The 13,845-nt window shown below is 39.9% G+C and overlaps 1 protein-coding gene across 2 annotated transcripts in view; it reads right to left on the bottom strand.

Annotated features, from left to right (window-relative positions):
- kdm5c (lysine (K)-specific demethylase 5C) overlaps positions 1 to 9,639 on the bottom strand; it is a 34,586-nt gene extending 24,947 nt beyond the window's left edge. The window contains exons 1-7 of one of the 2 annotated variants that reach the window (XM_051652805.1): positions 9,173 to 9,639; positions 6,895 to 7,058; positions 6,723 to 6,800; positions 6,485 to 6,607; positions 5,208 to 5,378; positions 4,929 to 5,063; positions 2,708 to 2,764 (exon numbers count right to left, since the gene is read on the bottom strand). In XM_051652805.1, coding sequence (XP_051508765.1) covers positions 2,708 to 2,764; positions 4,929 to 5,063; positions 5,208 to 5,378; positions 6,485 to 6,607; positions 6,723 to 6,800; positions 6,895 to 7,041 — 711 coding nt within the window. In that variant the 5' untranslated portion in view covers positions 7,042 to 7,058; positions 9,173 to 9,639. The remainder of the gene's footprint in view (positions 1 to 2,707; positions 2,765 to 4,928; positions 5,064 to 5,207; positions 5,379 to 6,484; positions 6,608 to 6,722; positions 6,801 to 6,894; positions 7,059 to 9,172) is intronic. The other variant, XM_051652806.1, reaches the window with a different exon arrangement.
- Positions 9,640 to 13,845: the final 4,206 nt, after the last annotated feature.

Here is a 13,845-nt window from a genome sequence, read left to right as displayed (position 1 = left end):
TTGAAAAAAACTGAAATATCACATTGACATAAGTATTCAGACCCTTTGCTATGACACTTGAAATTTAGCTCAGGTGCATCACATTTCTCTGGATCATCTTTGAGATGATCCTACACTTTGATTGGAATCCATCTGTGGTAAATTCAATTGTTTGGACATGATTTGGAAAGGAACACACCTGTCTATATAAGGTCTCACAGCTGAAAATGCATATCAGTGCAAAAACCAAGCCATGGAGGTCAAAGAAACTGCAGAGCTCAGAGACAGGATTATGTCAAGGCACAGATCTGGGGAAGGCTACAAAAAACTGGGGCTGCATTGAAGGTTCCCAAAAGCACAGTGGTCTCCATAATTCTTAAATGGAAGTTTGGAACAACCAGGACTCTTCCTAGGCCTGGCCGCCTGGCCAAAATGAGCAACTGGGGGAGAAGGCCTTGGTAAGAGAGGTGACCAAGAACCCGATGGTCACTCTGGTTGAGTACCAGAGATCATGTGTGGAGATGGGAGAAACTTGCAGAAGGACAACCATCACTGCAACACTCCACCGATCTGGGCTTTATGGCAGAGTGGCCAGACGGAAGCCTCTCCTCAGTGCTAGACACATGAAAGCCCACTTGAAATTTGAGAGGAAAAAAAAACAACAAAAAAAACCACCTAAAAGGACTCTCAGACTGTGAGAAACCAGATTCTCTGGTCTGATGAAATAAAGATTGAACTGTTTGGCCTCAATTCCAAGCGTCATGTCTGGAGGAAACCAGGCACCACTCATCACCTGCGCAATACCATCCCAACGGTGAAGCATGGAGGTGGTAGCATCATGCTGTGGGGGTGTTTTTCAGCAGCAGGGACTGGTCAGGGTTGAAGGAAAGCTGAATGCAGCAAAATACAGAGATATCCTTAATGAAAACCTGGTCCAGAGCACTCAGGACCTCAGACTGGGTCGAAGGTTCACCTTCCAACGCTGCTAATGGTGCTTCAACTAAGTACTGAGTTAAGGGTCTGAATACTTATGTCAATGAGATATTTCAGTTTTTTCTTTTTAATAAATTTGCAAAGTTATCAAAAATCAGGTTTTTGCTTTGTCATTATGGGGTATGGTGTGTAGATTGATGTGAAAAAATAAATAATTTAAAGCATTTTAGCATAAGGCTGCAACATAGCAAAATGTGAAAAAAACGAAGGGGTCTGAATGCACTGTATTTTGTGTCAAGCAAGTGGTTTTAAAAATAAGCTCAAAACATACTCTAGGCAAGTATGCATACGCATGCGCTTTTACTTGATTTTGTGCACTGTTGGGCTCCAAAATGTGTCAAACTGTAAATTATAACTTAACGCAAGTATTTTACCACTGAGCTACCCAGGCCCCCGACAATGTATTCTTAATGTTGCCGCAAGGAATGGTATAGCAGAAATTAGTTTGAACTGTCCACTTCTACGGCGATTTCACTTTTAAGCCAACTACTATAATAACGGAGCAACAGTTTGAAGAGGATCTTGTTTACTGGTTATCGTTATCAACCTAGACATTTCAAATCGGTGCATCCCTAATGCAAACAGTATGGAAAACAAACTAATTTATCATTGCAAACAAAAATTGCTGAGGCACCATTGGAGACTGTTAAGCAAGAGCACACATGCTTTTTAGTTTTGTGACACTGTTACCAAGAGTAAAAAAAGCAATAATTCATCCAAACACAGTTAATACAAAGTGCTGCATGAAATGGTCTACTGCTTATGTATGCAGAAGCCAAGAAACAGGGATTTTAGCATTATGACAAGATTAACATCCGTCATCAAAAACATCCATCAACAATGGAAGCATAATGTTTCTCTATGTTCCATTCTTAAAACTTTCATTCCGAAAAAAAAAAAAAAAAGAAATTCTGCAACGTTATTGCTAATGCAACCACAACTAACTCATGTGCGAAAGCATAAACACAGTATGAACAAGCCATTAGGAGAATAGCAGGGTTAAAAGAAATCTTAAAGGGATAGTTCACCCATAAATGAGAATTCTGTTTATTCTTCATGTCAATCTAAACCTATATGACTTTGACTTCCATGGATTACCAAGGAAGTTTAGCAGAATGTTCAAGCTGCTCTTTTCCATACATTGAAAGTGGATGGGAACCAGGGGCCGTCAAGCTCATAAAAAAAAAAGTCATAAAACTAGTCTATAGGACTTGTAAACTATATTTGAAGTTTTCTGAAGCTATATGATAGTTGTGTAAGGAACAGACTTAAATTTAACTAAATACCAAAAGTCGATAGCTGTGGTCACAATACAAAGAGCAGCTTGGACATTATGCTACTTACAGCTTCTCGTGTTCCACAGAAGGAAGAAAGTCATGAGGAATGACATGAGGGTGAGTAAATGTTGATAGAATAGTCATTTTTGGGCAAACACTCTATTTAATATGGCACATAATATATTAGAAGTATTACGCAGCCCAAAGTGGTGCAACCACGTCCACCACAAAAGCCAGCATTGCTAAACGTGTGGCAAGACAAGCAAAGTGAAATGTGTAAGATGACAGAGACACTGAGCAAGATGGAATGGATGCACAAAAAGACATTAGGTACAGAGTGAGGCATGAGAACGACAGCAAGAGGGGGGACGAGGGTTTTAGAGAGCACGAGAGAACGTTAGCAACAGAGAAAGTGAGAAAGGAGAAGGAGAGGAAGGAAAGAGAGAGCGAGGCAATACCGAGGAGATGTGTTGAGAGCCAGTTGTAAGAGGGTGGTGAGTTGGATCCTCTGGACCCTGCATGGGGAGACAACAACCATAACAAAATGGATTCCATAAAGAGAGACAGAGGGAACAAAACAACAATGTGCGACAGTCAAAAAGGGAATAAGTGTAGAAAATTTAAAGGGCCTATTGTGCATTTTAATTTTAGATTTTCTTTTATGTTTGGACAGTGGATTTACAGGATCAGTGGACGATACTGTCAAAAATGTAACATTCGTGTGACACATTAGCTGCTTTTCCACCATCGAGCCGAAAGGTTCTCGTTGCAAAACCGTGCGGATCCGGGCCAGTTGGCACGTTTACGGTTTACACTTTTTCCAATGTGGTGCTTGAATTGATGGCGACGGCGTGAGAGGCTAGTGCGCTTAGAGGATAATTGCATATTCCAGTTATAAGGACTGCTTTTCCCCCTTGTTTTTACACTGCTGAAGCACAGGAAAGACACGTCCCATGTTGCAAAACGAAAAGCAAAGAGAAAAAGGCGAAAGGTTTACCATCATTTGATGAGGGGTTGTACATGCCATCGGACATGAACACACAAAGGTAAAAGTTCCCAGACTAGCTAAAAGGACATTTATTGACAAAATATTATACTAGTAATATAATGATATACTGCATGCATTTGAATGAGATAGCTAACAAAATCTTCCTCCCTGACATAAAGGCAAGTAGAAAAATAATGTACTACTAGTTTAAATCATCATCATAAAATCATGAAGATAAAAAAAGGTCTATGTTTTTTGTTTCAATTAAAGTTTCCAGTTTTACTGTAACCTCACCATTGCGAACTATGCCAGCTACCTAGAAACAAATGAGTTAATTTGGCAATGGCAAATTGACAATTGTGAGTCGCCACATAATAAAGCCATTCCACCAGCATGGTTGAGCACAGCAAGCTAACAGTGCCGAGAAATCCGGGCCGAGAACGGTTTCTAATGGAACCATGCTCAAGTGGAAATGCTCCTGGAACTGTTCCTCATCATGCTCAGAACAGTTTGTTCCGATAGTGGAAAAGCGGCTATTGTATTCAATGATTGTGATTCCTGTGTAAGTACATTTATGCTGCAATAAAAAGGCCTTTGTAAATGCACTTTTTCATGGTGTTATATGCTGCTTCACATTGATCTTTTGTGCCACCTTTGAGGTGTAAACCTTTGCCTTAAGACAAATATTAAGAAAAAAAAAACAAAAACAGTAACATGTCTAAATGTGAAAATGGTTGCAAACTGTTACATCCTCTATGAATCCATAACCTGAAAATAATGTTCCAATCATTTGAAGTCATTAATTTATAGATTGGTAAGAGAGGGTTTTTTCCAACTCCGATTAGTAAAAAACTAAAATAAAGATGAGTCTGAGTTTCTGATGCTACAGATACATTAGTCTGATTTATTATTACTAAAGTTATGAATCCATTGGCTTCATAATAGGCAGGCAAATTAAACAGCCAAACACCCGCAAAATAAACACTGGGAAAATGCTGTGCTGACGAAATGAACTGGGATGAGAATTACATTAATATTTTATGAGATACAACTTATGGAAAATGGTCTTAAAGAGACAAAGCAGAATGACAATGTATCTAAGAGAGAAAAAGAAAAAAGAGAGTAATAAGATAGAGGGATGAGGACAAGATGGACACAACAATGCTTTTTACAGGACAGGGAGCAAAGCATGCTGGGAAGGAGCATGGTCCGAGCCGATTGTCCAAAAGCACTCACACATCTCACGCAGACAAAGCATATATTTGAATGGATCCATAAAACCCTGGAGAATTATACATCTCTGCAAACCAAAGGTTAAAGTCACCTGTATATACACTTTAATTGATATTATTGAAGCTAAGGATTTGGTTAGTTGAAGAAACTATCTGTCTATATGGCATACAACCAGTTGTTGTATACATTGATTTCAGCATATAATGGCATATACTGTACTATTTGGAGATGTTGCATAAAGAACTCTATTTTGGTTTTGAAGTAATTAAGAATACTCTTTCATGAATAGATTTTTTAATTCATAAAATCCTTCTGGTCAAGTACTGAAAGTGAGAAAATGAGCTTATGAAGATTCATAATTTTATACCAGGGAGTGATGATGAAAGATTTAATATCTTCCCTGTCATGTAAATAGTGCATTTCTGTCCTGTTATTGGTCCAGAGGAGGTGTCACTCACCTCCGGCTGAAGGCGATTGGCTCGTCTGCCATAACTGCTCATCTTGGATGGCTGGACTGATTGGCGAAGAGGGATGGAGTGTGGTTTGTATTCCTTATCTATCTCCTCACTGTCATATAGCCTGGGCTTACATGGCTGGATGAGCAGAACACACACACACATATACATAAAAGGAACTCACAACAATGTCCGTGTCTGTTTTAACGGGATTAACTTTAAAGAACATCGTAAGAAAATAATATATGAAAAAAAACAGAAGAGACTGAACACAGACAGTACCGGTAAATTGGCTCCAGACTGGAACATCTCGAAAGGATACACAATCCTCTCATAGTGTGACCTCAGGAGAGAGCCAATGTTTTTTCCCGGAGGATAACCGAGTTTCTGTGCCACACGAGCCCAACGTCTCTCCTTACTAACTGCCTCAAAACCTCCCTCCTCTGTCACAATCTAACAGACAAGAGATTGAAAAAGCGGAATTTAAGTTTCTCACAAGTCAAAACAATATGGTATGGACATTTGGACCTGCATACCTAACATCAATGTTTTTGCAGTTTACTATGTTATATATATCTACACCCATGCTATACTACATGTGTGCATTTACAGAGTTTTAGAGAAAGTCAAAACACAGGACATGCGGCCCAGAAAATGGGTGTGAAAATCTTGCTGGCAGCATAAGGTGCATTTGACACTTGTTCTGTAAATACAACATCACATCTTTCCAACAATGAATCTATGAACACATCTACAGTCCATGCAAAAGGTTTATTTGATGTCTAGAAAATGGCTCAACAGAGCTGGGTTTCCATCCAACAATTTTTATGCACATTTTTAAACTGCGCATAAGAAATCATTAATTGAAACGCTTGATATGCAAATAAACTCCCAAAATTCGCTTAAAATTTAATGCGCTATACAGAGGTGGATTTTCTAGAGTTTTCCATTAGTTAAAATACGCATTAAGGTGATGGAAACGCAAAACGCTAACGTGTTTTAACTATTTGTGCATGTGATATGGGTGTGTGATAGCTTGATGTAACTGTCCAAACAAAAGGTCAGACCTTGGCACACAATTCTTCAAACATAGCCCTTTACATTCGGAAGTGTTTAACCCACAGCTGGTCATTAAAGTGAGTCCAACCAATTCGCCAAAACAGTTCTGAACGCAGGCTCTCCCAGGCTCACAGAGGCTGACGGCATGTGGTCATCACATCCATCTGTGCCCTCATATCAGTTATTACACTTATTCTGTGGCGTCTCCTGGCACCATTTCATAAAATAAGGTACAGTTGCTCCAATCCTGCTAATAAAACTCTCCCCAAAGCAAGAAGGTAATTTAGCTGCTCCATCTTGACAAATCGGCTCCATCAAGATAATGCACATAACGTAGAGGATTTGTATTTTCTTTAGTCAATTTTTTATAAATGCGAAACATTTAGATGGAAACCCAGCTACAGTTGGGCCTCACCTCTAGACTCACGACCCCTTAGGTTTTCCTATTATCATTCCAGTTAAACAATTCAATCAACTCTATAAATAGCTGCAGTATTTACCTTCGCTAAGCTGAACAAATCCAAAATACGTCGCTCAATATTGGGGATCTTCAAAGAGGATCCCTGGATCTCCCAAAACTTGGCGATTCTGTCCAGATAATTCAGCTTCACTCGTGTCTCAGCCTGAAAACAAACAGATGTATTTATCAGACACCGATTGTTCACCATAAGAACATGTGGGTCGCGCTTCATGTAATATGACGGGTGGGTGAGGAGTTCAACAGGATGCAGCTCTGACCTCCAGCTCATTGAGCCTCTGAATACGTGGTGTGAAACGGAAATTGTCGACTTCGACAGCAAAAGGTGGCTGCCAATCCTGCAACAGAAAGAAAAATACCCAAGAACATTCTTAGTGGCATAACCTTAATGGTGTACAAGGAAAGTTTTTGAGAGAAGAATGAGATGATTACGTGTGGTGGGCGAATCTTGCATATGCCAGACTTTTCTGCAATCGGACGGATTTTGGCGATATATCCAAGTGGATCCTCAAATTCCTCCCATGATGGTTCGAATACTGGACATTCCGGTGGTGGAACAAACTCCTCTGATCCATCCATAGCTCTGGGTGCAAACACTTTAGAGTTAAAACAAAATATATATGTTGACTTAAATATAAATTATACATTGTAACTTCAAAATCAATATACAACCCATTATTGGCCCTCATTCAATGAGAACATCTGCACTGAATGCAGCATTTTATGTAAGAATGGTTTTACGAGCGATTTACACATGCTTACGTTCTGCTCCTGTTTCATAAACGAGAACTTTTGTTTTGTTTACTGCGAAAAACGTTAGTTATCTATAGCAATTATTCATAAAAACATTGTTTCATCATATTTAAAGATAAAGTTCACCCAAAAATAAAAAATAAAATTTTCACCCTCATGCCATCCTAGTTGTGTATGACTTTCTTCTGCTGAACACAAACAAATGATTTTAAGAAGAATATTTCAGCTTTGTAGGTCCATACAATGCATGTGAAGCAAGTTTGGTGGAACAGGCCTTGACAACACAACAACTAAAACAGTAAGTTCAGTAGACAAAGGAAGAAGTACTTTGATACAAGACATTGAATAACAGAGAAACACATTTTTAGGAATCTCGTCTACAAAAGTACCATGTTCCATCTACAATCCTGATAAAATATACCCTTTATTACTTCAGAAAACCCCTGCTTTTGACTTCGTCTTCCTCTAAATCTCACACATCACACAAAATGGGGGAGGGAGTAAAACATTGCTCATTTAGGCCTTGTCTGAGAAAATTAAAAACCTATACACAGATAAACACTAATTTAGCATACTCGAAAGTGCTTGACTACATAACACAGTGAGCCTGGTTTCTCCCAAGGTTATTTTTTTCCATTAACCAACATCTTTGGAGTTTTGTGTTCCTTGCCAGTTGCTTTCGGCTTGCTCACTGGGGGTCTAAATACAATTATTATTAAATTTTTATACGCAATTTACAATCATATTTAATCAAACTACACAATGATGACTAAGCCTTTATAAATATTACAATTTTTTTTTTTTAAATGCATGTATTCCTGTAAATCTGCTTTGAAACAAGGTGTTGTGAAAAGCGCTATACAAAAAAAAATAAAGACTTCTAACAGAAATAAACGTCTAGTTAAACATTTCATACACTTCTATAGAGCCTGATGTAAAGGTTGCCTTCCATGTTAACATAACAAAAACCCATCACGTGACGAATTGGCTAACCCGTAATTCACCATGCTAATCATGATATTTCTCATTTTGACTGATGATGATAAATCACTAACATTTCGCACAAAATCATCTTTTAGATTATTTAAAGCTCATTCAATGACAAGAGTGCATTAATAACATACTAATAACACTACAACTGTGTTTATTAACTATCAGACTCACCTACAGACTAACAGAAGGTCAGAAGAGTTTTAAATTAAAAGATCAGTTTATGAAATCCAGTAGCTCACCAAATGGCTGTCTCACAACCAAGTGAATTGCCTACTTGAATAGCAATTTACCAAATGAATTAAGACGATAGAATTGGTGTTCAAACCCTCATTTGATGCCTCAAAATGCAGTCTAGATAGGCGGACACCTCACAAAGATTATGAGACACAACCATACTCCTAAATTTCCTGTAGCTTTAGCCTGCTAACTGGCCCCAATGCGCGTGAGAGCCGAGAAAAGGATTACAAATGGACAAATAAAACCAAACAGACCATTAAAGCGTTCTTGAATGACTCTGTTAAGACTGGCTCGCGAACATTATGTGCACTGTGGATTTAGAAACAAGCTAGTTTTATAACAACACCGTGTTAGCTGTCCAGCTAATGATCAAAACAATGAAGCCTCACAGTCCGTGTGTCAGCAAACCCACAACACATCAGACAACTGGTTTAACATCAAAAACGCAACAATGTTTAAATTAACCTGCAATGTTAACACTAAAACAGTCTAAAGAGCCGGTAACAAGGCCTCAATTCAAGTGAATGGCTGAGTTATGAAACTAAACACACACACCAGGTGAGGATACGGTAGTTTTCTCAGATCGCAGGTATCTGATTGATACTGTGCCATTTAAATTGACCACATGATCAACTATTTCGGCTATAACACACACATGTTCTCTATATTAACACAATTGTATCCAACAGCAAACATTGCTGCTTGAATGCGAGTCCAACAGTCTTACATTTCTGTACTTGGTCAGAGTTCTTCAAGCACGGTCGTGTCGCCTCGCAGTGATTAATGAGCCGGTGTGTTTTATTTTTTGTGTTTTGTCGGTGTCTTGTATGATGATGATGATGATTACAGGGTCTATTGTTCGTTAGTGGGTCAGTCTCTGGGTGGCAGTGGCTCTGCGGCCTCCTCGATCAGCCCATCCCAGCACACACACTTACACAAACACACTCACTCACTCAATCACATACGCACACTCTCGGTCGGCTAGAGGGATGAAGACCGCGGATATCTTCTTTTCTACCGACCCCTACACATCCTGTGTAAGTTGACGTTTTCGTTATAACAACCGTTTCGTGAGCGCACACAAATGTTGCTTTGTTCCAGTGTGTTTTCTTCCCTCGTCACCTATCCCCCGTTCATCCTGTCTGAACTACACGCCATCTTGGTTTCATCACGACCTAAGCACAGCTCTCTCAAGATCCATTAATGTCAGTTGGGAAAACATGCACTTGACTGGACGCGAGAACTGTCTCATCCCTCCGCGCTGCTAGTTGCATATGAACTAGTCCCTGGACGAACACGCGTTTATACAGGGATGAGCAAAATGATCATCCCGCACGTAAAGGCAAATGCCTCGTGATTGTATGCGTATGTTTAAAGTGGACTGTACAGTGTCTAATTTCGAATTGTGAGTAGTTGTACAAGTGATGCAGGTAGACGCGCGGACGTGACGCGGAGTGATATTTCACCTCTTTCTCAGAGAAGTAGTTCCAGTGAGAAAAAAATTAGCGCATACGACGTTAGCAGCTCTGTGTGACTAATAACATCAACAAACCACCTACATTTAGAGATTATACAGTTGAAGTTTATCATGGCAACCTCAATCGAAATGAACAATGGCTTCCACTTTAAAAAATGTTTAGTTTATTTTGGAAATTCTTACTTGCATAAAGCCAAGGGAGTGTCAATTAAACCTTGTTTTAAGTTATTTTGCATTGACTTAAATATGTTTTATGACTTGCTCTGATCAGTTATATGAAATCTTTTATTGTAGAAAATAATGTATTTAATTTAACTCTTTAATGCATGTCTCCAGTTTTTAGTGACAGGAGCTCAAACCACCCCCAACCTCATCCACTTTTTGCAGTTATGCCCACACCTCTTTAGTATTCTTCAACCTTTCTCTTCTGAATAGTGTAAAAAATGAGAGAAAAAAGAAGTAAAAATTGCAAAAAATATTATGTATAAAATAATATGATTATTTAATATAATCTATATAAGTTTACTATCACAGGATATCTGTTTCTTTGTTTATTACAAGACAAATGAGTACTATAGTCATACAAATGACTACTATATCACATTGATTTTCTGTGTGACAATGGTCAATTATCCGTATCCCATATGCTTGTACATATACATATTATACATGCTATTTCTTACACAAGGTGGTGCTGATGTGTCAGTGATTGACTTGATTTACATTTGACATTGCTATTTGTTGAAGAAGCAGTGTGGAAGTAAACTATTGCAAATGTAACATGAACAGTAAGATATGGCTATTGTCATTTGGATGCACTGTACTACTGAAAAAATAGTGCGTCTATTTAAACACAAAAAGTGCCAGAGAAAATACATATGTGTAGCTTATGTGTAGATTAGGTGTTATGTGTAGCCCAATACAGTGGCGCATCTACTCATTTATTGGGGTTTCCCCCTTGAGCATTTTCTTCTGTGGGGGTGGAGGGGGGTTCCATGTTGCCACTCCCCTTTGTGTGGTGCCCCATGCATTGCATACATTGCTTATACATTTTTATTTTTGCGCCTCTGGCTCAATATGTGTTTGACAGACAGTTGTGTCTCATAAAATTTCAGTGTGGGAGTAATGAATCCTGTTCTATATTTGTTGCATTATCACTTTGATATGATGAGCCAAAACATTATGACCACACACAGGTTAAGTGAATAATGATGATCATCTCCTAACAAAGCCACATGTCAAAGTCTAGGTAGATTAGATGGTAAGCAAACAATCAGTTCTCATAGTCAATGTGTTGAATGCAGGAGAAATGGGCAGGAGTAAAAACCTGAGCGACTTTAACAAGGGCCAAATTGTTATGGCCAGACAACTGGGTCAGAGCATCTCTGAAATGGCAAGGCTTGTGGGGTGCTCCTGGTCAGCAGTTGTGAGTACCTACCGACAGTGGTACGAGGAGGGACAAACCACAAACCAGCGACAGGGTTTTGGGCACCTAAGGCTCATCGATGCACAAGGGCAACGAAGGCAATCCTGTCTGGTCTGAACCGACAGAAGGTCTACTGTGGCACAAGTCACAGAAAATGTTATTGATGGTTACAGGAGGAATGTGTCATAACACACAGTGCATCACACCCTGCTGCGTATGGGGCTGCGTAGCTGCAGACCGGTCAGAGTGCCCATGATGACCTCTGTCCTCCGTCGAAAGTGCCTAACAATGGGCACGCAAGCTCCGGAACTGGACCTTAAAGCAATGGAAGAAGGTCGCCTGGTCTGATGAGTCCTGTTTTCTTTTATTTCATGTGGACAGCCGTGTAAGTGTGTGTCGTTTACCAGGAGAAGTGATGGTACTAGGATGCACTGTGGAAAGACGACAAGACGGTGGAGGGAGTGTGATGCTCTGGGCAATGATCTCCTGGGAAACCCTTGATCTGGCCATTCATGTGGACATCAATTTGACATGTGCCACCTACCTAAACATCGTTGCAGTCCAGGTACACCCCTTCATGGCAATGGTATTCCCTGATGGCAGTGGCCTCTTTCAGCAGGATAATGCACGCTGCAAGACTGCACACATTGTTCAGGAATGGTTTTAGGAACATGATGAAGAGTTCAAGTTGTTGCCCTGGTTTCCAAATTCCCCAGATCTCAATCTGACTGAGCATCTGTGTTATGTGCTGGACCGACAAGTCCGATCCATGGCGGCTCCATCTCGCAGCTTACAGGACTTGAAGGATCTGCTGCTAATGTCTTGGTGCCAGATACCACAGGACACATTCGGGGGTCTTGCAGAGTCCATGCCTCGGTGAGTTTGTGTTGTTTTGGTGGCACGTGGAGGACCAATATCATATTAGGCAGGTGGTCATAATGTTTTGGATCACTGGTGTATATACAGTTGTGCTCAAAATTTTGCATACCCTTGGAGAATTGGTAATATATGTACCATTTTTAAAGAAAACATGAGTGAGCAGGCAAAACACATTTCTTTCATTTCTTATGGGATTCATATTCAACTGTAGGTTATAACAGAATGGCACAATCATAAAACAAAACATGGCAACAAAGAAAAAAATGAAATGACCCCTGCTCAAAAGTCTGCATACCCTTAGTTCTTTATACTGTGTGTTGCCCCCTTTAGCATCAATGACAGCGTGCAGTCTTTTGTAATAGTTGTCTATGAGGCCCCAAATTCTAGCAGGTGGTATAGCTGCCCATTCGTCTTGACATAATGCCTCCAGGTCATGCAAAGTCTTTGGTCGTCTTGCATGAACCGCACGTTTGAGATCTCCCCAGAGTGGCTCGATGATATTAAGGTCAGGAGACTGTGATGGCCTCTCCAGAACCTTCAACTTTTTCTGCTGTAACCGCTGGAGGGTCAACTTGGCCTTGTGCTTAGGGTCATTGTCGTGCTGGAAAGTCCAAGAGCGTCCCATGCACAGCTTTCATGCAGAAGAATGCAAATTGTCTGCCAGTATTTTCTGATAACATACTGCATTCATCTTGCCATAAATTTTCACAAGATTCCCCGTCACTTTAGAGCTCACACACCCCCAAAACATCAGTGAGCCACCACCATGCTTCACAGTGGGGATGGTATTCTTTTCACTATAGGCCTTGTTGACCCCTCTCCAAACATAGCGCTTATGGTTGTGACCATAAAGCTCTATTTTGGTCTCGTCACTCCAAATTACAGTGTGCCAGAAGCTGGGAGGCGTGTCAAGGTGTTGTCGGGCATATTGTAACGGGGCTTTTTTGTGGCACTGGCGCAGTAAAGGCTTCTTTCTGGCAACTCGACCATGCAGCTCATTTTTGTTCAAGTATCGTTGTATTGTGCTCCTTGAAACAACCACACCGTCTTTTTCCAGAGCAGCCTATATTTCTCCTGAGGTTACCTGTGGGTTTTTCTTTGTATCCCGAACAATTATTCTGGCAGTTGTGGCTGAAATCTTTCTTGGGCTACCTGACCTTGGCTTGTTATCAAGAGATCCCCGAATTTTCCACTTCTTAATAAATGATTGAACAGTACTGACTGGCATTTTCAAGGCTTTGGATATCTTTTTATATCCTTTTCCATCTTTATAAAGTTCCATTACCTTGTTACGCATGTCTTTTGACAGTTATTTTCTGCTCCCCATGGCTCAGTATCTAGCCTGCTCAGTGCATCCACATGAGAGCTAACAAACTCATTGACTATTTATACTCAGAAACTAATTGCAATTTTAAAAGCCACAGGTGTGGGAAATTAACCTTTAATTGCCATTTAAACCTGTGTGTGTCACCTTGTGTGTCTGTAACAAGGCCAAACATTCAAGGGTATGTAAACTTTTGATCAGGGCCATTTGGGTGATTTCTGTTATCATTATGATTTAAAAAGGTGCCAACAACTATGTGATGATAAATGGCTTCATATGATCACTATCCTTAAA

This window comes from Myxocyprinus asiaticus, chromosome 24 (genome assembly GCF_019703515.2).
Source record: "Myxocyprinus asiaticus isolate MX2 ecotype Aquarium Trade chromosome 24, UBuf_Myxa_2, whole genome shotgun sequence".
NCBI lineage: Eukaryota > Metazoa > Chordata > Actinopteri > Cypriniformes > Catostomidae > Myxocyprinus > Myxocyprinus asiaticus.
Note: the sequence above shows the minus strand (reverse complement) of the source record. Positions and strands in the feature narration are given on the sequence as shown.